General features: G+C 44.3%; 11 protein-coding genes across 11 annotated transcripts; 5 read left to right on the forward strand and 6 right to left on the reverse strand.

The window, feature by feature from the left end:
- Nucleotides 1-502: 502 nt before the first annotated feature.
- On the forward strand, nt 503-5398 carry SAMD00019534_091520 (hypothetical protein; the record flags this gene model as incomplete). The annotated part of the gene is made up of 4 exons (XM_012895566.1): nt 503-1330; nt 1409-1737; nt 1816-1911; nt 2014-5398. 4 exons carry the CDS (start codon nt 503-505, stop codon nt 5396-5398), a joined length of 4638 nt encoding a protein of 1545 aa, XP_012751020.1.
- A 258-nt stretch (nt 5399-5656) lies between these two features.
- SAMD00019534_091530 (hypothetical protein) lies at nt 5657-10535 on the forward strand (the record flags this gene model as incomplete). The annotated part of the gene is made up of 3 exons (XM_012895567.1): nt 5657-6912; nt 6971-7063; nt 7142-10535. 3 exons carry the CDS (start codon nt 5657-5659, stop codon nt 10533-10535), a joined length of 4743 nt encoding a protein of 1580 aa, XP_012751021.1.
- Nucleotides 10536-10600: 65 nt separating this feature from the next.
- SAMD00019534_091540 (hypothetical protein) lies at nt 10601-10831 on the reverse strand (the record flags this gene model as incomplete). Its single annotated transcript, XM_012895568.1, has 1 exon — nt 10601-10831. One exon carries the CDS (start codon nt 10829-10831, stop codon nt 10601-10603), a length of 231 nt encoding a protein of 76 aa, XP_012751022.1.
- Nucleotides 10832-11591: 760 nt separating this feature from the next.
- On the forward strand, nt 11592-11907 carry SAMD00019534_091550 (hypothetical protein; the record flags this gene model as incomplete). The annotated part of the gene is made up of 2 exons (XM_012895569.1): nt 11592-11604; nt 11672-11907. The coding sequence occupies 2 exons, from the start codon at nt 11592-11594 to the stop codon at nt 11905-11907; spliced, it is 249 nt and encodes an 82-aa protein (XP_012751023.1).
- Nucleotides 11908-12060: 153 nt separating this feature from the next.
- SAMD00019534_091560 (hypothetical protein) lies at nt 12061-14163 on the reverse strand (the record flags this gene model as incomplete). The annotated part of the gene is made up of 4 exons (XM_012895570.1): nt 12061-12726; nt 12800-13048; nt 13124-13732; nt 13810-14163. 4 exons carry the CDS (start codon nt 14161-14163, stop codon nt 12061-12063), a joined length of 1878 nt encoding a protein of 625 aa, XP_012751024.1.
- Nucleotides 14164-15057: 894 nt separating this feature from the next.
- Nucleotides 15058-17016, reverse strand: SAMD00019534_091570 (hypothetical protein; the record flags this gene model as incomplete). Its single annotated transcript, XM_012895571.1, has 6 exons — nt 15058-15182; nt 15277-16201; nt 16271-16381; nt 16445-16677; nt 16750-16915; nt 16999-17016. The coding sequence occupies 6 exons, from the start codon at nt 17014-17016 to the stop codon at nt 15058-15060; spliced, it is 1578 nt and encodes a 525-aa protein (XP_012751025.1).
- A 530-nt stretch (nt 17017-17546) lies between these two features.
- SAMD00019534_091580 (hypothetical protein) lies at nt 17547-18031 on the forward strand (the record flags this gene model as incomplete). The annotated part of the gene is made up of 2 exons (XM_012895572.1): nt 17547-17655; nt 17778-18031. Coding segments are annotated over 2 exons (363 nt in total), but the record flags the coding sequence as incomplete, so codon positions are not given.
- A 298-nt stretch (nt 18032-18329) lies between these two features.
- Nucleotides 18330-20348, reverse strand: SAMD00019534_091590 (hypothetical protein; the record flags this gene model as incomplete). The annotated part of the gene is made up of 2 exons (XM_012895573.1): nt 18330-19717; nt 20030-20348. Coding segments are annotated over 2 exons (1707 nt in total), but the record flags the coding sequence as incomplete, so codon positions are not given.
- A 493-nt stretch (nt 20349-20841) lies between these two features.
- SAMD00019534_091600 (hypothetical protein) lies at nt 20842-22386 on the forward strand (the record flags this gene model as incomplete). Its single annotated transcript, XM_012895574.1, has 2 exons — nt 20842-21716; nt 21801-22386. 2 exons carry the CDS (start codon nt 20842-20844, stop codon nt 22384-22386), a joined length of 1461 nt encoding a protein of 486 aa, XP_012751028.1.
- Nucleotides 22387-23042: 656 nt separating this feature from the next.
- Nucleotides 23043-23437, reverse strand: SAMD00019534_091610 (hypothetical protein; the record flags this gene model as incomplete). The annotated part of the gene is made up of 2 exons (XM_012895575.1): nt 23043-23067; nt 23202-23437. The coding sequence occupies 2 exons, from the start codon at nt 23435-23437 to the stop codon at nt 23043-23045; spliced, it is 261 nt and encodes an 86-aa protein (XP_012751029.1).
- A 651-nt stretch (nt 23438-24088) lies between these two features.
- SAMD00019534_091620 (hypothetical protein) lies at nt 24089-25908 on the reverse strand (the record flags this gene model as incomplete). Its single annotated transcript, XM_012895576.1, has 3 exons — nt 24089-25027; nt 25140-25584; nt 25658-25908. The coding sequence occupies 3 exons, from the start codon at nt 25906-25908 to the stop codon at nt 24089-24091; spliced, it is 1635 nt and encodes a 544-aa protein (XP_012751030.1).
- Nucleotides 25909-26275: the final 367 nt, after the last annotated feature.

Consider the following 26275-nt stretch of genomic DNA (forward strand, 5'->3'; position numbering starts at 1 on the left):
CTTCTTGAGCCTGGTACCCTCATTCACTCATTCAATTCACATCACTTCACTTGACTAGCTCCGATGTTTGATTGATTAATGGTCAATGGATTCATCCCAATGATTAATGCATTTGTTCATTCTTTGTCATAAGACATCATCAATCACGTCATAGTTAGTTACAATGAAGAGTGACATTTAATGACACTCGCGTTATTCTCATGTGACAATTTTTGGTGTCAGTTGTTGATCAAACCTGATAATTATCCAGGACTATTAATGACATGTTTGATTGACATCATAGAGTGTTGTAATAATAATAATACATGAATCTAATGTTTATAACCGAATCTTTGATGTTAGTGCTGTGAAGCCCCAATAATCAAACCACCAATCAATCAAATATCTTTGTTAGATCACTAGTCTACACACAACCAGTCGATCAATCAATCAATCAAACAGTCAAACACAATACAAATACACACACTCTAAAAAAGAGATATATATATATATATTACAAATCATGGAGAAGAAACAATTCTCCAGTGTTCTGGCATATTGGTCTGTCAAGGATAAGACTCCAGCAACTGGAGCACCTCCTCCTGCTCAGCCTACATCTGTACAATCAAAGAAGCCACAGGCAAGACCCACTTCAAAGCCTCAACCTTCACCAGAGGTTCCGGCCTCATCACCTGTCGTTCCAGTTGCCCAAGTTCAAGAAGTTGCTCCTCAGGTCCAAGTGTCATCGACCACAACCACGACCACTACCAAGACAACTGCCCCACATGCCCCAGCCCCAGCACAAGCCCAAGCTCAGCCCCAGCCGGTCTCTGTGACTGGCTACAGTAATGTTCAGTTCCAGGATGAGCCACACATTGTGCCTGATCATTCCAGACCAGTTGGTGATGACTCTAGTAATGATGGGAGCAACAACACGGCTGCTGCTACTTCTGGTTACCTTAATGCTGGAGAAGTGACACGTAGCCTCGCCACGCCATCATACTACGACTCTTCATTGTCACTTGATCAACCTACCTCTGCCTACTCAATCATGCCAATGAGCAGTGGCGCACCTACACCCACAACAACATCATCGTCATCAAAGGTCTACGACTCAACTGATACTGCTTATAGTATAATCAATGAGGGCGAGTTGACCAACTCATCGCTCAATCAATCATCTACATACTCTGCCTACTCGCGCAATGCATTCACCGATTCATACTCTGTTGCCTATGCCCAGGCCAGCCGCGACCATGACTCAACCTTTGATGACGACGACGAAGACGAAGACGAAGATCAACTCATTCGCGAGCGCAGTCTACTCAAAAGTCGAGAGGTCAAGGATCATGTAAGTCCAATCAATCATTCACTGGAATCATTCCAATCACTCACATCAATCAATCATCACTCGATCAATCAAACATAGGGAAGGAACTGGAATAGGGAGTTCCAGGACATTTTGAACTTGCCGCCATCTAATGAGAAGTTCCAACAAATGACATTCATGGCCATTGACTTTGTAAAGGCAGCAGAGACTTATGGCAAGATCATCATTAAGGAGATGTTTATGAATGATGCGCTCAAGACTATCAAGCCGATCAATATTGGTGGTGTGGCAGGTGGTGCCAAGTACATCTGTCAGAACATCCTCTTCAAGTTTGCCTACGATCAAAAGATCCTTGACACCTATCTCTACGGTGGCAAGGTACCCTCTGACTATGGTGCATCCAAGGCTGCTGGTAATGAGTTGCGAGGGTAAGTAGTGTGTGTGCGCGCGTGGCGTGGAATGGCATGGTATCATCGCGCGACAGTAGCTCACTCAATCAAACATAGACTATCATACTTCTTCCAGAACATCTTGGACAATAGTTTGGGTCATAGGATGCATGTGCCATTGATGTGCATCATTGATTACCTTGGATACAGATTGTAAGTTTTGTTGGACCACTGGGATAGTTCCAGCCTCGGCCTCAACCCCCAGCCCATCTCATCTCACACATCAATCAATCAATCAATCCATCTAACACATAGGATCGCTATATCATTGTTACCAATCAAGAAGGAGACATTGGTGTATGGTAGCTCGGATGGTGGAAACACGGTACATGATGATGTGGAGGAGGTTAATGAAATGATGGAACAGGTTGGCAAAAAGATGAACTTGAGGGGCCATCTGGCTGGTTTGAATCCAAAATATATCTATGGTCCAGGCGACTTTGAGATCCATCAGTCCGAGGACAACGATTTCTACGCACTGGACTTTGGTCGCTTGCTCCCGCCCCAAGCATACTTTGACCACAATGGCCACGCAATCGCACATCGCGACGTCTTCTTCAAGCTCCTGCGACCAGAGTTTGTCCGCAACTATGAGAAGCCATTGTCAAGCGACGCGTTCACAGGCTGGGGCACTGAGGACCCCAAACAAGACGTCTACAACCAGGACATCTCAGACGCAACAAGCCATCTGTTTGACATTGTCATACGTCAGGCGGCAACAGAGCTCGAGTCATTGGCCAAGAGTGATTATTACAAGGTCGAGATGGAGCTGGTTCGCTTCGTCCACACACATGGTATCAACCTGCGACACCTTGGCCGCCTGCGTAGCATGATTGATTCGAGCAACACACAGCTGCGAGAGCACATCCTGAACGAGATGGTGGTGCGCGTTCTCAAGGGCAAGATCAAGGACGAGCTGCGCGTCGGACTCAGCTCCGAGGGCTACTTCATCGGCTCTGAGGAGAAGTGCATCGAGATCATCATCACTTTCATGAACAAGGTGTTCAATGTGACGCGTTTCACGACACAGCTCGAGTTCTGGACAGTGCAGATCAAGGGTCTGCTCGTGGACAAGTATGGCAGCGAGTGCGGTCTGACCCTGGAGGAGCTGGACGCCAACTACGACCTGTTCAAGTCGATCTCTTTGTCGCGTGTCATCACCCGACTCCAGGAGAAGACAGGCATCACATTCAGCGAGCGAATCAAGCGATATCTCGAGAAGAACCCTGTGAACATCTACAACAAGGCAATGTTCCCCAAGATGCTCTACACGGACGTACTTGGTGTTAACCCGGTCGTCAAGCACAGCAACATGGTGGCGAGATCCGAGGGTATTTCGATGTACATGAAGGCGCTCGAGGCGATCTACACCAACTCTGTGTCGATCGACCGCCCGCCACGCGCGCCCGAGTACCTGTACTTCACGACGCAGCACGACGAGGAGCTGTCGCTGCTCGAGATGTGCAAGGAGAAGCTGGAGACAGCATCGCGCACGTCTACCACTGACGCCAGTCTCTACCATCTCCTGGGCATGGTCGACCTCGAGATCATCAAGCTCACCAGCACGGTCAATCGTCCATCCGCGATGATGGCCATCAAGAACCTGTTGCAATCGCTCAGCTACCTAGAGTCGGCTGGTGTGCTCGTCACATTGGCTACCGTGCACGATCTGCGCGGAGACTACAAGGCCGCCCAAACATACTTGGATCGCATCAACAAGTTGGACCCGGCCACCGCCGTGCCCGACCTCTTTGAGAGCGCCACAACACATGCTCCATACTATTGTTTGAGCGGCATCAAGCTGGTCGTGGAGTACACCGTCACATCCCTCCACCAACTACTACACCTGGTCGCCCTGCTCGAGGCCCTGCCCCAGGACCATCCCGTGGCCAACGAATACCTGCTCAAAGCATACAAGGTCCTGGCCGTGGTCGTGATGCGTGTCATCTCGCAGACAGACTACTCATACATTGATCGCACGACAGCCATGGTCAAGAGCCTCACAGGAATCAAGGAGATGAACTACAACGAAGAATGCATGGCATACTTTGGCCCGATCATTGAGCGCGGCATGCAGCGCTACCCTTCATTCATGGACGACATCATACAGAGCACGATCGATCATGTTCAGCACTCGGTGCCTCTCGCATCCTACCTGCGCTACGGCCCCAACATGCCGGCGGTCAGTGCGCGCTTTGTGGAGCAGCTACGTCGCCACCCATCGTGCCTGCGCCTGCAGTCTGACGACCACAAGGACTTGATCTTCCGCAACAAGGACACGATGAAGATGTTGTTGAGCGTGGGCGTCGAGTATGATTACCTGCAGATTCGTCATCTGGACCATATTGAGGCGTGCCTCGACCTGCTGCCACTCCAGCAACATCTGACCGAGTTGACGATCGACTTGCTCTACATCAAGGATGAGTCACTGCACATGTTAGAAGCGGTCTTCCGCTGCCTCACACCAACGCTCGAGAAGCTACAGATGACGCGACTCAATGACACTACCAAACGCGCCAAGCTGCCCGCCGGTCTCAGCGTGCCCAACTTGCGCACAGTCATACTCAAGGAGCCACAATGGTCTGATGAGCTGATGATTGAGTTTGCCAAGTTGATCGCCCCATCGGTCGAGGACCTCACACTAGAGACCGTCCCCAACCCCGTACTCTACACCACATGGCTGAACCAGTTCACGCGACTCAAGAAGTTGGACGTCAGCTACTTCAACGAAGTGTTCAAGGTGGAGTACCTGCCTACATCGCTCACTCATATCAACTGGGGTTTGACGGCCGACATCCCTGAGCGAGAGTACTTTGTCGATCAACTGTTTGCACGCTGTCCTTCGCTCGTGAGCCTGATTGGCGGAAGCATGGACTCGCAGTACGCCAAGGAGTTGAAACAGCTCAAGAAACATCCGATACGCGAGTTGTACATTAATACTAATCGCGCCAACTTGACCACGCACGAGATGCACTTGGACACCGAGGTGTGGGCGGGCAGCCTCGAGACGCTGCGTCTGGTCATCAACACATACGGCCAATTCGATCACTATCCTCAGATGCTCAGCGCGTTCACCAACTTGCGCGATCTCAACATGGAAATTGGATATGTGGACGACTTCATATTGGAGGTGGTCACGAAGAACTTGCTGCAGCTCGAGTCGCTGGACGTCTCGTCATGTCGCAATGTCAAGCTGCTGCCACAGACGCCACACACTCGTCTTCGTCGCCTGGTCCTCTCCCAAATGTCCAGTCCACCAGCCAACTATGAGAACCTGGGACTGATGTTCCCCAACCTCTTGGAGTTGATCATCATGAACTCGTACGACTTTAACGATATGTGTCTTCGCAAGCTGTTGGTCAATGTTCATGGGTTGTCGATGTTCCAGCTCCTGGGCGGATCCAACATCACGGACAGTGGCGTGATCTCGCTGTGCACATCGTCCAACACGCAGACACTTGTGGAGATAGCACTCAACAGTCAACACATTGGCGATTCATCGTTCATCAAGGTTGCCGAATCATGTCCCAAGCTACGCACATTCAAGCGCACAGTCCCACTGACGTCCTACAAGTCAGCGCACTACTATGCGGCCAGATATCCACAGGTCTACAACCACATCAGTTCTACAATGTATTAATTAATTATTAAGATACAGGATCATTTAAATAAATTTGGAAAATCATACCTGATCAATTGATTGATTGTCGGTTGGGGGTTGGGGCCTGCCTCTTCCAAATATAGAATGGTTGTGAAAGGTCACAATTTAGAGATGAAAATCGTGATCGGTCATATGTTAATTATTATCAACCTCTCAAACATTTAATTACTATATCTCTCTCATATTTGAATTGAAAGATAGAGAGAAGTAATAAATAGATAGAGGAAGGAGTATAAGATGGAGCGTAAACAGTTTGCAAGTTTGTTCGCTTACTGGACTGTTAAAGAGAAGTCCAGTGCTGACAATGCTCCAACAACATCAACATCATCAACACAATCAAATAGAAATGTTGCCTCGCCAACAGTACCAGGTCAGAGAAGACAACAATACCAACCTCAACAGCCTGCTCAGCAACAACAACAACAAGTTCAGCCGAAGCCTCAAGCTCAAGATCAACATATAGCAGAGGAAGTGCATGCTGCCGTGATACCTCAGACCGTTGCCCAGCCCCCACAAGTCGCTCAACAGGAGGCAGAACAAAATGTTGGTGTCAGTGCCTATGTCAATGTTGTTGCTGCTCCGGCAGCCGCGGTTGCATCAAGAGAGGTACCACCACAACAACACGAACATCAACAACATCTGTTGAGACCAGTTGGCGATGACTCGAGCAATGATGGAAGCAACCATAGTACCAACTCACATATTTCCTACGTGAATGTGTCGGCATCTGGCTATGACACTCTGTCTGAACACGAACACGTCGATAGGATTAGGTTCAGCGACACCATATCCTACCTGAGCGAGGGCTCAATCTACCAACCAATCTCTGCCTACTCCATCATGCCAATGAGTTGTGGCTCGCCCCACACCACCCAGAGCAGCGCTCCATCATCATTGAATGCCAGCGCTGGTGGCTACACCAACTTTGTTGGCGGGTCACCTGTTGCCACAGCCACAGACGAGGCCTCGCTGAAGTACTCCACATATTCATCATACTCACAGATGTCGTCCAATGACTCGGAGGCAGGATCATACTCATCATACACTCAACATCAACTCAACTATGGATACCAAAAGACACTCACTGATGACGAGTCTGGAAGCTCCAAGGAGTCGTTGGAGCGCGAGAAGAATCTTTTGAAAAGTCGTGAGGCCAAGGATAATGGAAGGAATTGGAATGGCGAGTTCCAGGACATTTTGAAGTTGCCCGCGTCCACTGCCAAGTTTGATGAGTTGACTTTCATGGCGATGGACTTTGTAAAGACGGCCGAGACCTATGGAAACATCATCATCAAGGAGATGTTCATGCCCAACCATCTCAAAACAATCAAACCGATCAACATTGGTGGTGTGGCCGGTGGCGCCAAGTACATCTGTCAGAACATCCTCTTCAAGTTTGCCTACGATCAAAAGATTGGCGAGTCCTACCTCTACGGTGGCAAGGTACCCTCTGACTATGGCGCGTCCAAGGCTGCTGGTAATGAGTTGCGAGGGTAAGTATCGTGCGTGCTGGTGTCATTTGATCACATACTCACTCACTCAATCAATCAGTCTTTCCTACTTCTTCCAGAACGTGATGGATCATGACTTTGGCCAGATCAATGTGCCATTGATGTGTTTGATCGATAGTTATGGATACAGATTGTAAGTGATCATTTGGTTGGAATGATCCCTTCCCCATCCACACTTGACAATCACGTGCTAACACTGGTACACAAACAGGATCGCAATATCAGTGCTGCCAATCAAGAAGGATACATTGATTTATGGTAGTTCTGATGGTGGAAATACGATGCATAATGATGTTGATGAGGTTAATGAGATGATGGAGAAGGTTTGCAAGAAGATGAACTTGAAGGGTCATCTGGCAGGCCTCGACCCCAAGTACATCTATGGTCCAGGTGACTTTGAAATCCATCAGTCACCCGAGGACAACGCATACTATGCACTTGACTTTGGCCGTCTACTCCCGCCCCAAGCATACTTTGACAGCAATGGACATGCCATCGCTCACCGCGATGTTTTCTTCAAACTGCTGCGACCAGAGCTTGTCCGCACATTTGATCGCCCTCTATCCAGTGACGCATTCACAGGCTGGGGTTCAGAGGACCCCAAGCAAGAGCAACATAATGAGGACATCATCGAGGCTACGAGTCATCTATTCGACATTGTGATCAGACAGGCGGCAACAGAGCTTGAGTCGCTGGCCAAGCAGGAGTTGTTCAAAGACACCTTTGATATTGGACCCTTTGTTCACAAGTTTGGAATCAATCTGCGACATCTTGGCCGGCTGCGCAGTATGATTGATAGCAGCAACACAAAGGTGCGACGACTCATACTCAATGAGATGGTGGTGCGCGTGCTCAAGAGCGCCATAAAGGACGAGCTGCGACTCAAACTCAGCGTGAAGGGACATTACGTAGGTTCAGAGAAGAAGCGCTTCGATACCATCGTCAACTTTATGAACAGAATGTTCAACAACGAGGACAAGCTGGCCCCACTCAAAGACTTTTGGACCGTGCAGATCAAGTTGATGCTAGGCGAGAAGTATGGCGCGACCACCTGTGGTCTGACCAGCGAGGAGATGCACGCCAACTACGATCTGTTCTTCTCAATCTCGCTGCCACTGCTCATCCAGCGTCTGCAGAAGAAGACTGGCATCAAGTTCTCCAAACGTATTCAGGAGCACTTTGACACGATCGAGAAGTCCACGCAGACCAACCTCAAGCCCATAACATTCCCCGTGATGTTCTACGTCGACGTCAAGTCGGTGAGCTCTGTGGTCAAGCACAGCAACCTGGTGGCAAGATCCGAGGGCATTTCGCTGTACATGAAGGCGCTGGACATGATCTACGCCAACATGGTCCTCTACGGCAAGCCACTCAAAGAGCCAGACTTCGCACGATTCAATCATGAGACGAACGAGGAGAGCCAGCTGCTCAAGAAGAGCAAGAAGAAGCTGGAGAAGGCATCTCGCTCGTCCACGACCGACGCCAACCTCAACCGCCTGCTTGGCACACTGGAGATCGAGATCTGGAAGCTGGAGAAGTCAACAAGCTATGTGGTCGACCTCGCAATCAAGTACCTCGAGCAATCATTGGCCTACGCTGAGACGGCTGAGGTCCTCATCAGTCTGGGCACGGTCTACGACCTCAAGGACGAATGGGCAAAGGCCACCGCATACTATGAGCGACTCAAGGTCCTCGACCCTGCACTGGCCGTTCCAACTTTGTTTGAGAGCGCAGCAACATTCGCGCCATACTATTCAGTGTGTGATTCAAACAAGCGATGGAAGTATGCCAACACTTCAGTTCATCAACTGATCATGGCCCTGTCCATCTTGGACATGCACCCGACCGACAATGCCACGGTCGTGGAGTACATGCCAAAGTGCTACAAGGTGTTGATCGTCGCACTGATGAAGTGCTTCTCGCTCACGGACAACAAGTACTACCAGGACTTCCAATTGGTCATTGCCACATGCAAGATCGAGACGCCACTCTACGAGTACATTGGACACTCAATCATTGAGCGCGCTCTTCAAAAGTACCCAACTCTACTGGATGACATCCTGCATGACATGGTCACACTGATCAGGACGACCATGCCATTCATATGTTTAATGCGATTCGCTCCATTCACTCCGACCTTTGTCACCAAGTTCTTGGACGCGATCAAGGACAACCCTTCAGTACTGGACAGTTTGAGCACAGAGCACTACGAGATCATGAACAGGGAGAAGCTGCTGATGAAGAACGTGCTCTCGCTTGGACATCAGTTCAGTTGTCTAAAGTTGCGCGAGTATAATGATGTGCTCAAGGACGCCATTGCCTTGCTCCCGATGCAGACTCATCTACAGTCATTGTCCGTTCATTCGATGATCATGTATGAGCACAACTCATACTACTTGAGCAATGTTGCCAAGTGCTTCACCAACACGCTGGTCACACTGGATCTATGTGATGTTAAGGACAACACATTGGAGGTTGATCTGCCCCCTGGCACGCTTCTTCCCAGCCTCAAGAGCTTCACGATCAGAACATGCATGTTCTCGCAAGGCTTCCTCGTGCATCTATTGCAATCATTCGCTGGCAACCTTGAAGAGATGACGTTTGAGGGCGAGCCACTCAATGAGCAAACATCATTGTTGCGCCAGTTCACCAAACTCAAGCATCTGGAGGCCTGTGGATATGTCTATGGATTCAAGTTTGATCATCTGCCCCCAACACTCACCAGTCTTGATTGGTGCATGACTATTGAGCAGAACGAGGATGAGATGGATTTGCCGATTGTCGAACCATTGCTGCGTCAGTGTCCTGGTCTTACACACTTGGGTACCAACGGCATGGACTGTCAATGGAACAAGGAGATGGCTTTGCTCAAGAAGCACCCGCTCAAGACTATAAGGATACTTGCCAATCGACAGACATTTGCTGAACAACGGATGGATCAAGGCTTGGATGTGTGGGCCACCAGCTTGGAGTACCTCAAGATCTGCCTCAACCAATATGGTGACTTTGATCGCTTCGCACAAACACTCTCGGCACTTCGCAACTTACGCAAGTTGGACTGTGAGTTGTATTACTTTGACGATGACATGCTCACGGCATTCATTGACAATCTAAAGTGTTTGGAGTACATGGACACGGGCACGGCGGCACAGCTCCAATTACGTCCACAGCCCAACCCATTTGAATGTCTCCGCACACTCAAGATGCTCAAGCTCAAGGTCATCCCCTCCAACTACGAACAGATGGGACTCATCTTCCCCAACCTCATCAACCTGAGTGTGCGAAGCTCATTTGGCTTCAATGATCAATGCTTCCGCAATCTGATCTCCAACTTTTCAAAGCTGGAGAGTCTGATGTTTGACTTCTCAGCAGACATCACTGACAATGGATTCATGTCGCTGTTCACCTCGCCATGTCTAAAGACACTTCGAACGATCAACATTGGACGAGCGACATCTGATTCGTCTGCTGTGCGACTGGCCTTGATGTGTCCAACTCTGGAGAGCATCAGACTGTACAACACCAAGTTCCTATGTATCAAGACTCATCAGTTCTTTGCAGCCAGGTTCCCTCATATTAGGATTGAGCCAGCACTGGTGGAGTAGTAGTAGTGTAAATTGAACTTTTATTATAAGTTAAGAGTATAAATATAAATATTAATATTAATTATTTAACAGATGTTAATGTTGGCGTTGATGCAGGCATCGATGTTGGCGCAACCGGACAAGTTGATGTGGACGTTGACATCAACATTTACGTGGATGTCTGGGAGACATGGACCGCAACCTCCAAACAGACCAGCACTTCTGTTGGCACCCTGCATGGCACCACCGTACGATCCACCGGCAACTGATGACTTGGACATTCCCATCGACGAAGCGGATGGGGTAAGGTTCTTCATGGCAGCTGTGAAAAGGTAGGATTAATATTGTGACTTTAAAAAATAATATTATTATTGTACTTATACTTACCAATAAGAGTCATTCTTGATTATTTGTTAGGTATTTAGATAATTAAATTGATTTGATTTGATGATATTAAACATTCATTAATTGATGGCATTTATACTTGTCCATTTGTGTAAATTCCATTTGCTCATGTACTCAATTTGGAGAAGATGTAGACGATGTCAAATTCAATCATTTTCAAGGTAGATCAATGATTTACTTCTTATGGATAATCATAAATGATATAAAATAATTCACACCCTTGTACATACTTAAAACAACCAATCAATGTTAAGAGATAGATAGAGTTAATTATAAGTTTGAAATTGAAGTGATAAGTGTGTTGGAGTAGATGGGTGGATTGTGTGTTTGAAGGGATAAGATTGAATGATTGAAATTGAGTAGATACTCTGATGAGATAATTGATCAATTATCTAGAGGGAAGTAAGTGAAGTGATTGAAAGTGATGATGTGTGTGGAGGGGTAAAACACAGATAATCCTTGAAATTGATTGAACAAGTGATCGACAATGTAAACTACTCTTTATCCATTTAAATTTATACACTTATCAATTTAATGTTAAACTTTAAAGGTTTAGAATGTCCACCATCAATATAAATAATGAACTTGGATCAATTAATTTATCATCATCAAATCAAATCAAATAATATCTACTACCTTATTATCTAATAATACTAAATACCTAATTCAAAAATGACTCTTATTGGTATGTTTGCTCTTGACTTGACATTGATCCATTGAATAATAGTTTACTAACCATTAATTTTATATAGCTGCCATGAAGAACCTTACCCCATCCGCCTCATCGATGGGAATGTCCAAGTCATCAGTTGCCGGTGGATCGTACGGTGGTGCCATGCAGGGTGCCAACAGAAGTGCTGGTCTGTTTGGAGGTTGCGGTCCATGTCTCCCAGACATCCACGTCAATGTTGATGTCAACGTCCACATCAACTTGTCCGGTTGCACAAACATCGATGCATGCATCAACGCCAACATTAACATCTGTTAATCATTTATATATTAATATAATAAACTAACTTATTTAAAGTTCATTAATCAATAACAACAATCACTATGATGTCTAGTCGTCGTCAGAGTCAATATCGAACTGTTGTTTATGATTGATGATGATGGATTGTTGGAATTCTTGATGATGAACATATTACATATCCTCGTCTTCAGGCCCTAGCGCCATTGTGAATTGGGTCGCATTGGAGAGTGACCTCCTTCGATCCTGTATCCTTGAGAATAGAGGCTTGAGTGGGAGTGGATGGAGGAGATGAGGGTACTGTGGCTGAACCCATCCACCTGTGGACTTGATCGTTGGATTGGGAGGAGGTGACGTTGGTGTATTCTGAGCAGAGCTATTGTTGTTGGTGGTGGTAACGCCGACCATGTTATCTTGTTGTTGTCTGGCGATTGATGTAAAGCTGTATAATGGTGATGGTGAGATGGTCATTGGTGAATGAAGGTTGCTACGAGACAGTGCGCCAGGTGTAGATGGCGTGGCGGGATTGGATGAGAGTGGCGGAGTGGTTGTTTGGTGTCTGCTCAGTGATGGCGAAGGTAGCAGACCACTGCCACTGCCACTATTGTTGCTGGTCAGACTGTTGGCCAGACTGTTGTTGAAACTGCCATTGTTGAAACTGCCACCATTCTTCACACTGTTGCTGTTGATCAGATGGAAGAGGTCTGGCGCACTATACGAGAAACCTTGGAATGCCATCTGATCAGACTCTGACAGGTTGCTATTATAAGTGTTTGGGTTGACTGGAAGTGAATGAATTGTACAAAGTGGATCAAAGTATGAGAGATCCAGTGGTCCATTCTGTTTCAAGGTTGATTGATTGGCAGGAGTGTGAGTCCTTGGTCATGGCAGAGAGGGCGAGGATGATACTTACGAGGTGAGGCTTGAATGGTGGGTCGATCTCTTTGTTTAGGACTTTGGTCCAGTTGAGTGATCTGAAGAATGGATGTGATTTGATCTCCTCGACATCAGACTCACCAGAGCCCAATCGTTTGGTTGGATCTCTGTTCAAGAGCATTGATATCAAACTTGATGCATTCTTTGAGATCCCTGCAGGGAACTTGAGTTGTGCGGCAACAATGAGTTTGGTCATCTCATGTGGATCCTCTGAATAGAATGGTGGCTATTGTTGATTATGGTGTGGATGTCAGATTAGTGCGTGATTGGATTGATTGATTGATCAAACGTATAAACATACCAAACCAACAATCATTTCATAGAGTAATGTACCAAGTGCCCACCAATCTACTGATCGACCATAGCCAGTGCCAGTGATGGTCTCGGGTGCCATGTACTCGGGTGAGCCACACATGGTGTAGGTGGGCACGCCCTCTTTGGCACCCTCCTTGCAAAGGCCAAAGTCGACGAGACAGAGGTTGCCGTCAAGGTCCATCAGAAGGTTCTCCAACTTGAGGTCGCGATAGATCACGCCATGTTCGTGCAGGAAGCCAATGGCCAGCATGATCTGGGCAATGTAGAAGCGTGCAGTGTCCTCGCTGAATGTCTCGCGCTCATTGATGTGATAGAATAGCTCGCCGCCACCAATATACTCGAGCACCATGCACAGGCTGTCCTGTGTCTGGAACGAGTACTTTAGGCCCACGATGAATGGATGGTAGTACTTTTTGAGTAGTTCTCGCTCAGTGAATGTATGCTGCACGGCGTTCAAGTCCAGGCACTTCTCCTTCTTGACCACCTTCATCGCGTACAATCTACCCGTGTCCACCTTCTTCACCAAGTTCACATGTCCAAAGCCACCCTTGCCAATCATCTTCAACACGAGGAAGTCGTCCAATGTGACCTTGGACTATATTGATTGATTGATTGAGTGTTAGTTTGTGAATGATTGATTGATTGAGTGAATGAGGAGTGATGGATACACACGTTGGAGTCTGTGTAGCTCATCTTAAGATGAACGGAGCATGATGATTGACCACCTGTTAGAGGATACCACTTGTCGATAAAGTGCGTCTGGAACTCAGAGTATGGGATGGTGAGTCGTCCAATCAATTTCCCGCTATTACTATTATTAAATAGTATAGTTTGAATGCTTTGATGTTTGTGTGGAGTATCGATTGACATTGACATTGAATCATTTCCATTTCCATTGACGTTGACATTGGCATCACCAGCAATCATTGATTGAGATGGTTGAGGTGATGAAGATGGTGATGGACTACTTGTTTGCCATATTGATAATGTCAACTCTGCAGTTGATGATGTTACATCACTAAACATGACTAAGTTAGTCACTCATTCAATCAATGTAATCTATCAAACTTACAAAGTGTAACCTTCATTCCATTCGATGTTTGTGTTTGGCTGTACAGTGATTGAGGTTGTTTGAATTGATTGTTTCTCTAGAGTTGAGAGACAGTATATCTTTGCTGCTTCCTCTTGTGTCTTGAGTCCCCTTATACTCTTGATCGAGAAGAATAGCTGTGCAGGATGTTCAAGTAAAGTTGGTGACCATTCTACCTTTTGTTTAACTACAATGTTTACGAATATTAGTATGAATATCAATATGAGTATGAGTATTCATTCAATCATTCAATAATTACCTGATCTTTGATATATTGAGTTGACCATTCAGTGAACAACTAATTATATTTAATAATAATGTTAATGTATATATATATTTACAGGGGATAAAGTAATGTTTATATTTTAAAAATACAACAACAACAAATAAAGATAGATAGTTTGATTAAATAATGTAATGTAAATGTAATATATTATAAGATATCTGTACAAGAGGTAAGAGAGTGAAAGGTAAACAATGATGAATAGTTTGATCCCCACCTTGTCCCCTGCTCCAAAGCTTCACAAATTCAAAAAAGTGATCGAATGTGTGTGAGTTGCGCAACACTTCTCACTTTGGGCGGTTGGCGCCTTTGGGGTCAAGTCGACTCACTCACCCACGCCACTGTGTTATTTGATTGTTGGGGCTTAGCACTGATCTGTCAATCACTGATTCAGATCTAAGTCGGTCACATATTGGTTGGGCATAAGTGTGTGTGGTAGGTGTGTATGGTTGTAGAATGTTCTCCAAACATTTCCAAATTTATCCTTTCCTTCATTCGTCATTACTCTTTGATCGTATTATGTATCGATGTTGTTTTCCTTCCATGTTTATTTCTTGGACTTAACTGGACCTTTAGACTTTGTTGCTGCTGGTGCCTTCTTGAGGTTCTTGAGATTGTTTGGATTCCTAATGCTGTCCAACAATGCTCCCCTACCCTCTACTTTGGGTGCTCCTGGTTAGATTGATTGATTGATTGATTGAGTATGAGTGAAGAGTTAGTGAATGAATGCATTATGTGTATGTATCCTGATAAGTTAGTTAGTTACCTTTGATTGCTGGAGGAGGAGGTGGACCAGGTGGAGGTGGTGGACCAGGTGGTGCGGGAGGCGGAGCAGGTGGAGGAGTGGGCGGAGTGACAATGGGTGATGTCAATGTACCTCTGCTGTTGTTGTTGGTGATGCTGTTGAGGTTGCCGCTACTGCCGCCATTGGCCTGACTAGAGGTCAGATCTGGCGAGGATGGTTGCTTGGACATTGACTTCAAAAGATTTGTGGAGGATGTTGAAGCTGCGGGCCTTGTCGGTGGCGTCTGATGCGATTCGAGCATCGATGTCGACGATGTCTGCTTCTTGAGCATCGTAGCTCGTGGTGACAACATTGCCTCCAATCGATTGGCATTGTCCTTCACAAACGCTGCCTGTGACTTCTTCAGCTTGACCTCTGGCGCTGCTTCCGCAACCTTCACCTGTGCAAAGTATTGATGTTTGATAAGCTCCTCCAATGATATTGTCTTTGTTGTTGATGTTGTTGTTTGATCAGTTGTCGTTGTTGATGTTGTTGTCTTTGGTTGTTCGGGGAAGATGAGCTTGAGCACCTCCATCGCGCTGTCTGGGATGACTGACGCAAACATGCTCAGCTGGAGATCTTGCATGGGCACGCCAACGATGCTCTCAAACATCACAAAGCCAAAGCAGAGCACCTCGGGGTTCTCCTTGCCCTGGATCATGTCGTGGTAGAGGGGCTTCAGGCCCAACAGTGTGTTCTCAATATCGGTCAGATAGCATGTGTCATTGTTCATAATGACGTTGCCAGAGTGCAGATGAGTGAATGCGATGCCCTTTTGTTTGAGGAATGTCATCGCCTCGAGTATTTGTCGGCCATACTTTGGGAAGGACTTTGACGCGACGCCCGACGAGTATGACTTCTTCAGAGTGTAGCTATATTTCGAATCGTAGTTGTTGAGTGGCTTGGCCTGGAGTAGCGTGGAGGGAGATGTTAGTCTGGGGGCATGCCCATCCTCGCGTCATCATCACAAACCTACCTTGTAGATGACATCCTTGAGACTGCCCTTGGAGCTACACATTCTGAATGTGAATACCTTGTCATTGGAGCCAGCAATCTCAATGTTGACCAATGGGCATATATATGGATGCTAAAGAATGACAGTGTGAGTGAATGATTGAATGAATGAATGAAAGAGTGAGTAGTGACATACCTTCAGGAGCTGGACAATCTTGACAAACTTCTTCTTGTGCTTCTCAGAGTACATTGGCCATGGACAAGAGGTTGGCGTGATCACTGAGATGAGGACATCGTTGCCAGAGGCACGAGATAGAATGTAAGACTTCCTCAGACCATGTTTGATATGACCAATATCATTGATAGGTCTAACATATTCAAAGTTGGCAGTTGATCTCAACTGCATCTGTGCAACGAATGCGTCATTGTCTAATGATTGAGTGATTGAGTAGATGTTAGAGTCGTGAATGATTGAATGAATGATTGAATGAATGAACATACCATAGAACTGCCTCTTTTGTTCAAAGAATGAGTGACATGAACGACATAGACGTTGTGGACCTGTGTAGCCTAGTTCTGCTGGCAACACAGAGTAGTTGTTTGAGCAAGGATCGCAAAAGATGAGTCCACACTTCCTGCAATGATGCTGCAATTGTAATGTGTCAGTCTACACATTCATTCACTCAATCATCATTCATTGTATACTTACTCTTCTTCTCAAAAGATTAAAGGATAGATGACATGATGTACATTCAATGGCACTTGCATCTGGCTTCCACTCTGGCTTCTCAGCCACTGCATGGGTTTCCTAAGTAAGATAAGAGTAAGTAAGTAAGCATGTCAACTTCAACTCATAGACCTCAACGACTATACTTACCATTGTTTGTTAGTTTGTTTGTTTGATTGATTGATTGATTGAAAGAGATATAAATATATATAAATGTGTATGTATAAGTTAATGAATGGAGATGAAGTGAGTGAGTGAGTGAGTGAGTGACTGCAGTGAATGAGTGACAGAGTAAATGAGAGAGGTTGTGAATGAATGTCACCAGGTATCCAAGCAAGCCGATGCATTGCATCCAAACCCAACCCACAACAATAGGAGATATTTGACTGTGGGGTTGGTGTAGATCCACGTTGCCAACCACACTGTCTAACTAAACAAACTTCAACCTTTGGTGAAGGTCTGTCTGATGCAGCTGGGTCTTGATCCAAAGTTCGATGCATGTTTATATCTTTAGTTCAAGATTTGAATGAACATCATCATCAAATAAATAGAGATATATAAATATAGATAAAGAATGAGTGCACCTTATATGTTTGGTCAATATGCCATTAGAAATACAGAGATCTTCATGGAGTCTGCATTGTCATTCGCGCTCGTCAATCTGAAACCTGTATTACCAGGTGAGTTGATTGAGTTAGTTAGTGATCATGTTAAGTCGATGTGATATGACATCTAACTAATCAACTCAACTCAACTCAACTCAATCATTCAAACGAATGACGAATGATGAATGAATGAATAGGACATGTACTGATATGCCCAAAGAGAGTTGTAAAGAGATTCTATGATATGACACCAGAGGAGATTACAGATTTGTGGCAGACTGCTAGCAAGGTGTCACGTGTCATTGAGAAACACTTTGATGGTGATGGTCTGACTTTCGCCATTCAAGACGGTAAGAATGCCGGACAGACCGTCGAACACGTACACATTCACATCATACCAAGAAAGAGACAAGACTATGAGAACAGTGATCAAATATATACAGAGGTATGTTTCAATGATTCAAGTTGATGTGAGTGATTGGTTGAGACGACTAACAATGCTTCATTCATTCAATCATTGATTCGTTTATTCAAACAAATCAAAGATTGAGAAGGATAGGAAGCCAAGAACATTGGAAGAGATGGCTCAAGAGTCAAGTCAGTTGTCACCATACTTCAAAGAGCAATAATAGTCATTGAACGACAACATAAACACTCCTTGGTCAATGATATCAGATGCCTTTTTTGGCAATCAATCAATCAATCAATCACTGCAAAGACATTGGAACTATATTTAGGTACTAGTACTACTCTTTGGTACAATGAGCAGTGTTGATGTCCATGAATCCACTGTCGATTAGTGCTGGCGACGTCACCAAGGCAAAGAACTTGGTATCCGTGATCCTTCGCAATTGTAAATCCACATAAGTAGTTTTGCGCTTGTTGGTGATACTAAAGTGAAGTTCTTGGATGGTCGTCGGCAGGTATCTGAGGAATAGGCTTGGCGGGAATGGCGACAAAATGAACTCTATCTTGCGAATTGATGGCGGTAATGGCCACGGCACTGGACCATCATTCGGCAATCTAAAGTGAGTTCCATAAAGAATCAGACTGGTGATGGATGATGGGAGCAATGCATAGTTGAACTTGACTTCATGGCGATATGATGCGCCAAGTCTGAATGTTTCCACGCCATTTGGTATGCCTCTAAACCTTGGACCAAACGATGAATCCAACGAAAGGTACTTGAGAGTTGATGGCAATGTCGAGACATCGACCATAAAATCATCGGGGATGGTGGGCTCATCAGCAGGTGTTGCTCCCTTTAGTACAACGTACAAGTCAAGCATTCGCAGACTTGGGAACCGTTTGGAGTTGATGTTTGGTATCTCGTGTGGCTCCAGGTCGTTGAATGTCAGGTCGGTCAGTTGATCAAATGTTACGAATGGATTGATTGATCGATAGGATTTGAGCAGGAGCTTGATCAGTGGTCGGTGTTTGATCGATCCTGTCGCGCGACCATTAATGCGCAGGTCGGTCAGGCTGTCTGGCAGGGGTCCCAGTGGCTTCTTGCATCCAGACTTTAGGTCCAAACATGTGATTGATTGGGGCAATATCGTGTCGTCGAGCACATGATCATACGGCCAATTAAACTCCAATGTCTTGAGACGGGGTGGGAGGGATCCAGGGGTGAACGCGGCAGCACTGACGTATCGGGAGAGAATGAGAGTCTCCAGGCTGGATGGGAGATCGCCAGGTTTGATCGGTTTTCCATGTGATGAGTACCTGAGGTCCATGATCTTGATGCCCTGTGGTAGGACTTTGAAGGACTCGAAGATGTAGTTTGATATACTGATGGAGGTGAGTGATGAGGGCAGGGTGCCAGGTGCCAAGGGTGGATTTGGGTGATGATCGCCTTCATCAGCATCCTCAAAATCTTCAAAATCACATCTCTCATTGTTGTCGAGCGCCATGGTTGACCATTGCACGACTGATGGGAATGGCTTAATGATCCACAATGATGGATAATGAAGGGACGTTACTCCCTTGGCTTTGAGGCCTTCAAACAATCTAATGGCACTCTTCCAGAATGATTGTTTAAAGCTACTCATCTTGGTAGTGTCACGAAATGTAACCTTGCCAATATTAGGTAATGCCAGGATCTCATCAATCATGCTCTGATCAGCAATACTTCGTTCTATTATTGATTCAATGATTGAGTGATGTGAGGAATGGAATGATTCCAATGAAGATTGAGTGAGTAATGGAATTATTCCATAGATGATGGAAGTGAGTGTGAGTGGGTGATGGAGATGATTGAGTGATGGAATGATTCCATGATTCCGAGAGTGAGTGATGGAAAATGATTGAGTGATTGAGTTGAGTGATTGGAACGTTGGGAGTGAGTTATTAAGTGATGGAAAAGATTGAGTGATTGAGTGATTGAGTGATTGGAATGATTCCATAAGGAAGAGTGTTTGATTGAGTGTATGATGTGATTTTAACTTACTTGTGAGGAACAATCGATCTGCATCGTATTGGTGATATTTATAATTAGCAATTTTGCATATGCTATATATTAAGATAGATAATGGCTTATTGATGAGATGATTTGTGATTATTTGTTTGTAGGATTGTAGTTTTGAGCCTTTCTTAATGTTGTTCAACTCTGTATCCTTTGGTAACTGATCATTGTCCAACACTATATACTTTTCTCTCTCTTCAAACAATCTCTTACAGACCAATGACAACATCACTGCGTCTGCAAAGCAGTCCTTCAAGTGAGTTGCAATGGACTTGATCACAGTCAATGATAGTTTATCCAACATTCTCGTCTCGTCTCGTTTCGTCTCTCCCTTTATATATCTTTAAGTTGATAAAGTGATCCTACGTCTTTCGTTAGTCTGTCGTCTTTGGACCCACCAAACCTCATTTTCATAAATTATTCTTTATTTATGGGACAATGTAAACTTTTTGGGAGGTGGAATAGTTCCATAAACAATAAATTCAAACATGGATTAATCATATATTATTTTATTGATGATATATATATATTAATACAATAGTATTCTTGGAATCAAAGTATCTTGATATATTACGAAACTTGGCAAGTTTATTCACTCATTGAACACAACTTTGAGATAAAGAGATAGAGATACAAGAATGATAGATAATCTACCATTAGTAATATTAAAAGTAGTATTGGGTATACTTCAACAACAATACAATGAGTATAATAATATTATTAATAATAAGAATATAATGGATGTGATCTGTCTTCGATTAAGTTGTAAAAGATTACTAAATGTTATAAACATCTACATGCCACCATTAGAGCAACCATCTCAGTTTGTATATAGTGACAATGGCTGTGACAATTATAACCAATCACAATCACGATCACAATCACAATCACAATCACTTCAAGTTGGTTCAGTGCCTCAATCAGTGACATCATTGACATTTGATACCTATGACATTCCTTTACAACCATCTACATTGCCCTCATCAATCAAGTACCTTACATTCGGCGTGTACTATAATCTTGCGATCGATGTTGGCGTACTACCATCATCCCTCACAACCCTATTCTTTGGTCATTCATTCAATCGTTCACTGGAGCCAGGTGCCCTGCCCGATTCAATCACATCAATCAAGTTTGGAGACCAGTTTAACACTGAACTGGCGGAAGGATCGTTGCCCTCATCATTGTTGCATCTTAGGTTTGGCAAGAAATACAACATGCCTCTTAACATTGGCGTATTGCCTGATTCAATCACATATCTTCATCTTGGTCGGTCATTTGAACAGAAGCTCCAGCCAAGAGTGCTGCCCTCCTCTTTGATCGGACTATGTTTGAGCGATCATTACACGCACAACATCGAGCCTGGAATCCTGCCATTGTCAATCACTAATCTCGAGTTTGGTGAATTCTACGATCATCAACTAGAGAATGGTGCCCTGCCATACTCGCTAATCAATCTTTCATTGGGCCGCCTATTCAATCATGATATACTCCATTGCTCACTACCAGTCGGCCTCAAGTCTATCACATTTAGCCGAGACTTTAACAAAATGATCGTACCAGGTACTTTGCCAACTTCGATCACCTCCTTGGTATTTGGGTTAGAATTCAACACATGCTTGGCTGTCGGCTCATTACACGAGGGCCTGCTACATCTCGATGTAGGCTCAAGGTATGATCATCATCTCCAACCAGGACTACTGCCACAATCACTCCAGAGTCTAGTCTTGAGTTATCGCAACAAAATCACATTCAGCCCTGGGACTCTCCCAAACAGTCTAACAAGGCTGTGCTTTGGCGTCATGTTCAACATTGTCCTTGAGCCCGGCTTGCTTCCTGACTCAATCAAAACACTCAATCTTGGAACATTCTTCTCGGAAACATTGCATCCTGATGCTCTGCCCAAGTCACTCACAAGTCTGTACATCGAAGACAGACTACCCGTACCAAGTGATCAATGTCCATCTGGTCTTGTACATTTGATTGCGACGGGCATTCCGCCAGCACTACCTCCATCGATTACAATACTGGATATTTCATCACACCCTGCCGACACATTCAGGTGGAACAAAGTCCATAATGGCAGCACATTGAAGGAGTTACATTTAAGAATGGATGGTGTCCTTGGCAAGGACATCGAACGAACGGCGCTCGGCTTCTTCAAACAGACCATCAGGTATTACTTACCCAACGTGCTCGAATACTACTTCAACCTGTATAACCATTATTTCCATACCTCAACGATGATACTTCGAATGGATGGCCTATTCCATGCATTTCAACTCATCAAGTACATTGAGGACATACACGAGGTTACCCATTTCAAGTACATAGATATATGAATATCTATAACATTTAAATGTGTCACTCACTCATCTACACTATTTATACAACAAACTTCAACAAATAATACAACAAATAATATACCTGTCATAGTCTATCTATTATCACTATTATTAAATATATATTATTATTCCCCTCCCTCTACCATCAACATTCACTCACTACAATTGAACAACATTTATACTCTGATCAATCCTTGAGCTAACCCATTGATCCCAATTCCAATGTCAATAAGACACTAACTGATAACTTTGTCTCTCTTCAAACTAGTAAGTACTACTAACTTTATGGCAATCACTTATTTAAATACTAACATACCTTCTATATTATAGATGACCATAAGGTTCGAACTTGATGAGTATGAGGAGATGATAGTTAAGAGAATCAAGTTTAAGCTAAAGGAGGAGTTTGATGCGGAGTTCCAGAGGTTGGACAAAATCATTGAGAAACAAAAACAATTAATATTAGAGTTATCTTTCGAGAATATTGACATAGGTCAATAGCATTATTCACCATATAATTTAATTTTAAATCCAAGTAATGGATTATTAATAATAAATTTAATATTTAGAATTTATTAAAATAAAAGGATACCTACTGAATCACATCACCTCTTGCTCATCCTCGTCCTCGTCCTCCTCATATGGTCCCCTTCCTACACATTGATCATATTCTTCAAACTAATTTACATTTGAATGATATGGACCACTATGAACTCTCAACAAAAGTATACGAGTTTCCATAGCAACGAGTTATGGGTTCATTCACCATGTAGTCTTTCATCAAAAATGCTTCCATCTTGTAATCTATATACCTAATCAAGTCCCATCCCTCCATCCTCATTAAGTAGGGATTCGGCTTGATTGGCAACTCAATCTTCTTGTCTGGCACTCCAGTCTCTGCAAGTTCTCCAAATTCTTCCTTGTCTTTGAAACCGTCGTACATGATGGCATCAACCACTCTCTTTCCCATCTCACTTGCTTCCAACTCCTGGGTATCCTTTCCAGATACCTCAGTGATACGTGGATATTCAACTATTGTTGATGACATAATTAATAAAAACAATTATTATTATTATTATTATTATTATTATTATTATTATTTGTTTGAATGAATTAATGAATGAATGATTGAGTACTTTATAGGATGTGTATAGCTTCGAGGAGGGAAAAGGTGGCTATCTTCCGATCATTCATTCTTTCTATCATAGTAAATGTAAACATGAAGATATATATTGATTGGTTGATTGAAGTGTATGATTATGTAGAATGACCATTCTGTGTCTTAGCTCAAATGATCCCATTTCATTCCAACCTTTACTGATGGAAGCGGTAACCTTCACAACAACAACAGCAATAGCAACAACTCATCAGGTTTGGGCCTATCTGGAAACACCATACCATCTACTCTGATGAAGCAAGATACAGTGCTGTCAAACTTTCTCAACACTGACTCTGATTGGTTGGGTGCTCATCATAACACTGGTGCCGGTGGCAACAACAACAGTCAATACTTCCTTAGGTCATCGTTCTCCAATGGTGTATCTTCACAGTTTGGTTCTATACTTCAAACCATGCCATCTGATCTGTTGAACATCAACCGACAGAGCATGCTACACTTATTATTGGGCACGATACCAAGGGTCTCAATAACATCAATAGGTTTAATTAAGAATTCCATCGTCTCCCTCGTCACCATTGCCTATTGCTCGTCCTCGTCCGACTCCTCCCACCAATAGTTCTCGTCCTCCTCCTGAACTTGATCCTCCTCACCAAATTCCTCCTCCTCCTCGTCCTCTTCCTGGTCTCCTTCCGCAGCCTCAGCTATGATTGATGGTTCTGGAACGACCATGAACTCCACAAAGAATAAGTGGCTCTGGTATGACATTGCGGTGATCTTGAAATCCATAATAGTAACATTCTTGAAGGTCTTGCTCACAGCAAATCCAGACTTGAACACAAACCTTTGATTGGTAGAGCCATCATATGTGTTGCCCTGGGGATAGGATCTTAGTGCTCCATACTTGTACTTGATGGGGTTCAACTCAAACTTGAATGGGTTGCCATCTCCATCAGATCCAGTCAGTTCAATAATCTTCTGATCATTCTCATACTGGCCGTAGAAACGAAGTGTGATGTTCCTGGGCTGGTCCAGAGTGATGATGTAGTTCCTCATCTCGACCAATGAATACGGGTTGCCTTGGCAGAGAGTGATGGGTTCAACCCAGTCTCCTCTCTCCATTCGGTAATCGCCCAATCCAGACTTGTTAAAGCTATGCCTGAACAAGTCCCTGCCATCCATCCTCATGATGTAGGCGCTAGGCATGTTTGGCAACTTGATCTCCTTCTCTGGCACACCATCTTCAGGGATAGACTCAAACATCTCCTTGTCATTAGCTCCGTTGTACATGATCAGTGGCACTGGATACATGAACACATCACTCTTGAGCAACAAGTGGGCAGTATCCTTGAAGCCATCGTATCCATCATTGGGGTGTGCGTGGTAGGCGATGAGTGAAAGGCCTCGTGTGATCTTCTCATGCAACTTCTCAGAGTTGGACTTGACACCATTTGGTGATAACTTGTCCGGCTTCCTTCCCGACACAAATATCTCATCATAGTTGAGTTGATACCAGAAGGCCTTAAGTATGATGGATGTATGACATAGTTTGGTGTATGAGCAGTTAGTGAGTGTATCAGTGATAGGAATTATTCCAATGTTGGACTGATTGACTGATTCTTGAAATACATACATTGATCAGTCCATGCAATGAGATATCCACAAACAATGCTTCAACATAAAACTTGACGACAAATTGAAGGTACTTGGGATTGGCACAGAAGTTCTTCAGGGCTCGACTGTGATCGCGAACCAATGCAATCTTGGTTCGGATGTCTGATAGGAAGTCAGCCTTGATCACTTCATTATGCTCCAGCTTGTAGACCAACGCAGCCAGGTCAGACTTCATATCACCACAGGAGCCCCTCAAGTTCTCCAGAACAGTGCCACAGATATCAGTCCACATTCTGATCTCACTGTCCTTGATCTTTGAATCAATGATTCCAATGATCTCCTTCTTCAACTCTGACAACTTCTTGTCCAACTCCTCCTTTGTTACCTCATCAGCTGGGGATGCACGTTTCCAAAACAACTGGAACACACCTTGCATCAATGATCCAATCACTGGGATACATCCACTATTGATTGATTGGTTGTGTGAGTGTTTGAATGATCATGTGATGGAATGTTTGATCATGTGAGGTGACTTACATGACTGATTGGAAGATGATGTTGATATCTTCTTTGTCAACTTTGAGGCCATCCTTCTTGATATCGGCAACGACTTGGAATGGATCCTTGATGTCCAACGCATTGCACATCATACAGAATGGAATGATTTGCATTGGATTCTTCTTGATTGCATCAACCACTCTCTTGCCCATCTCACTGGCCTCCAGCTCCTCGGTATCCTTTCCAGACACATCAGTGATACGTGGATAATCAACTAATGTTGATGTCATAATTAATTAAAGTATATTAATATTAGTTGTTTGTTTGAATGAATGAATGAATGAATGAGTATAATATGATATCATATAAGGAAGTTGATGGATGACGAAGAGGTGGCCATCCTCAGCTCATTAATTAAACCTTTTAATCTTTGTACTTGTGATTGGGATGGATATTGATTGATTGATTGGTTGATTGGAAGTGTGTGAATGTGTAGAATGACCATGAATGAAGATGGCTCACATGATCACTTTTAATTTGGCCTACACTTATTGATKGGGGCTATACCAAAGGTCACCAATCATAATGCAAAGGACTATGATATCATCATCACCTTTATCATTATATTTAATAAGTTTTCCATTAATTGGAATTTAT

Source organism: Acytostelium subglobosum, assembly GCF_000787575.1.
Source record: "Acytostelium subglobosum LB1 DNA, scaffold: scaffold21, whole genome shotgun sequence".
Lineage (NCBI taxonomy): Eukaryota > Evosea > Eumycetozoa > Acytosteliales > Acytosteliaceae > Acytostelium > Acytostelium subglobosum.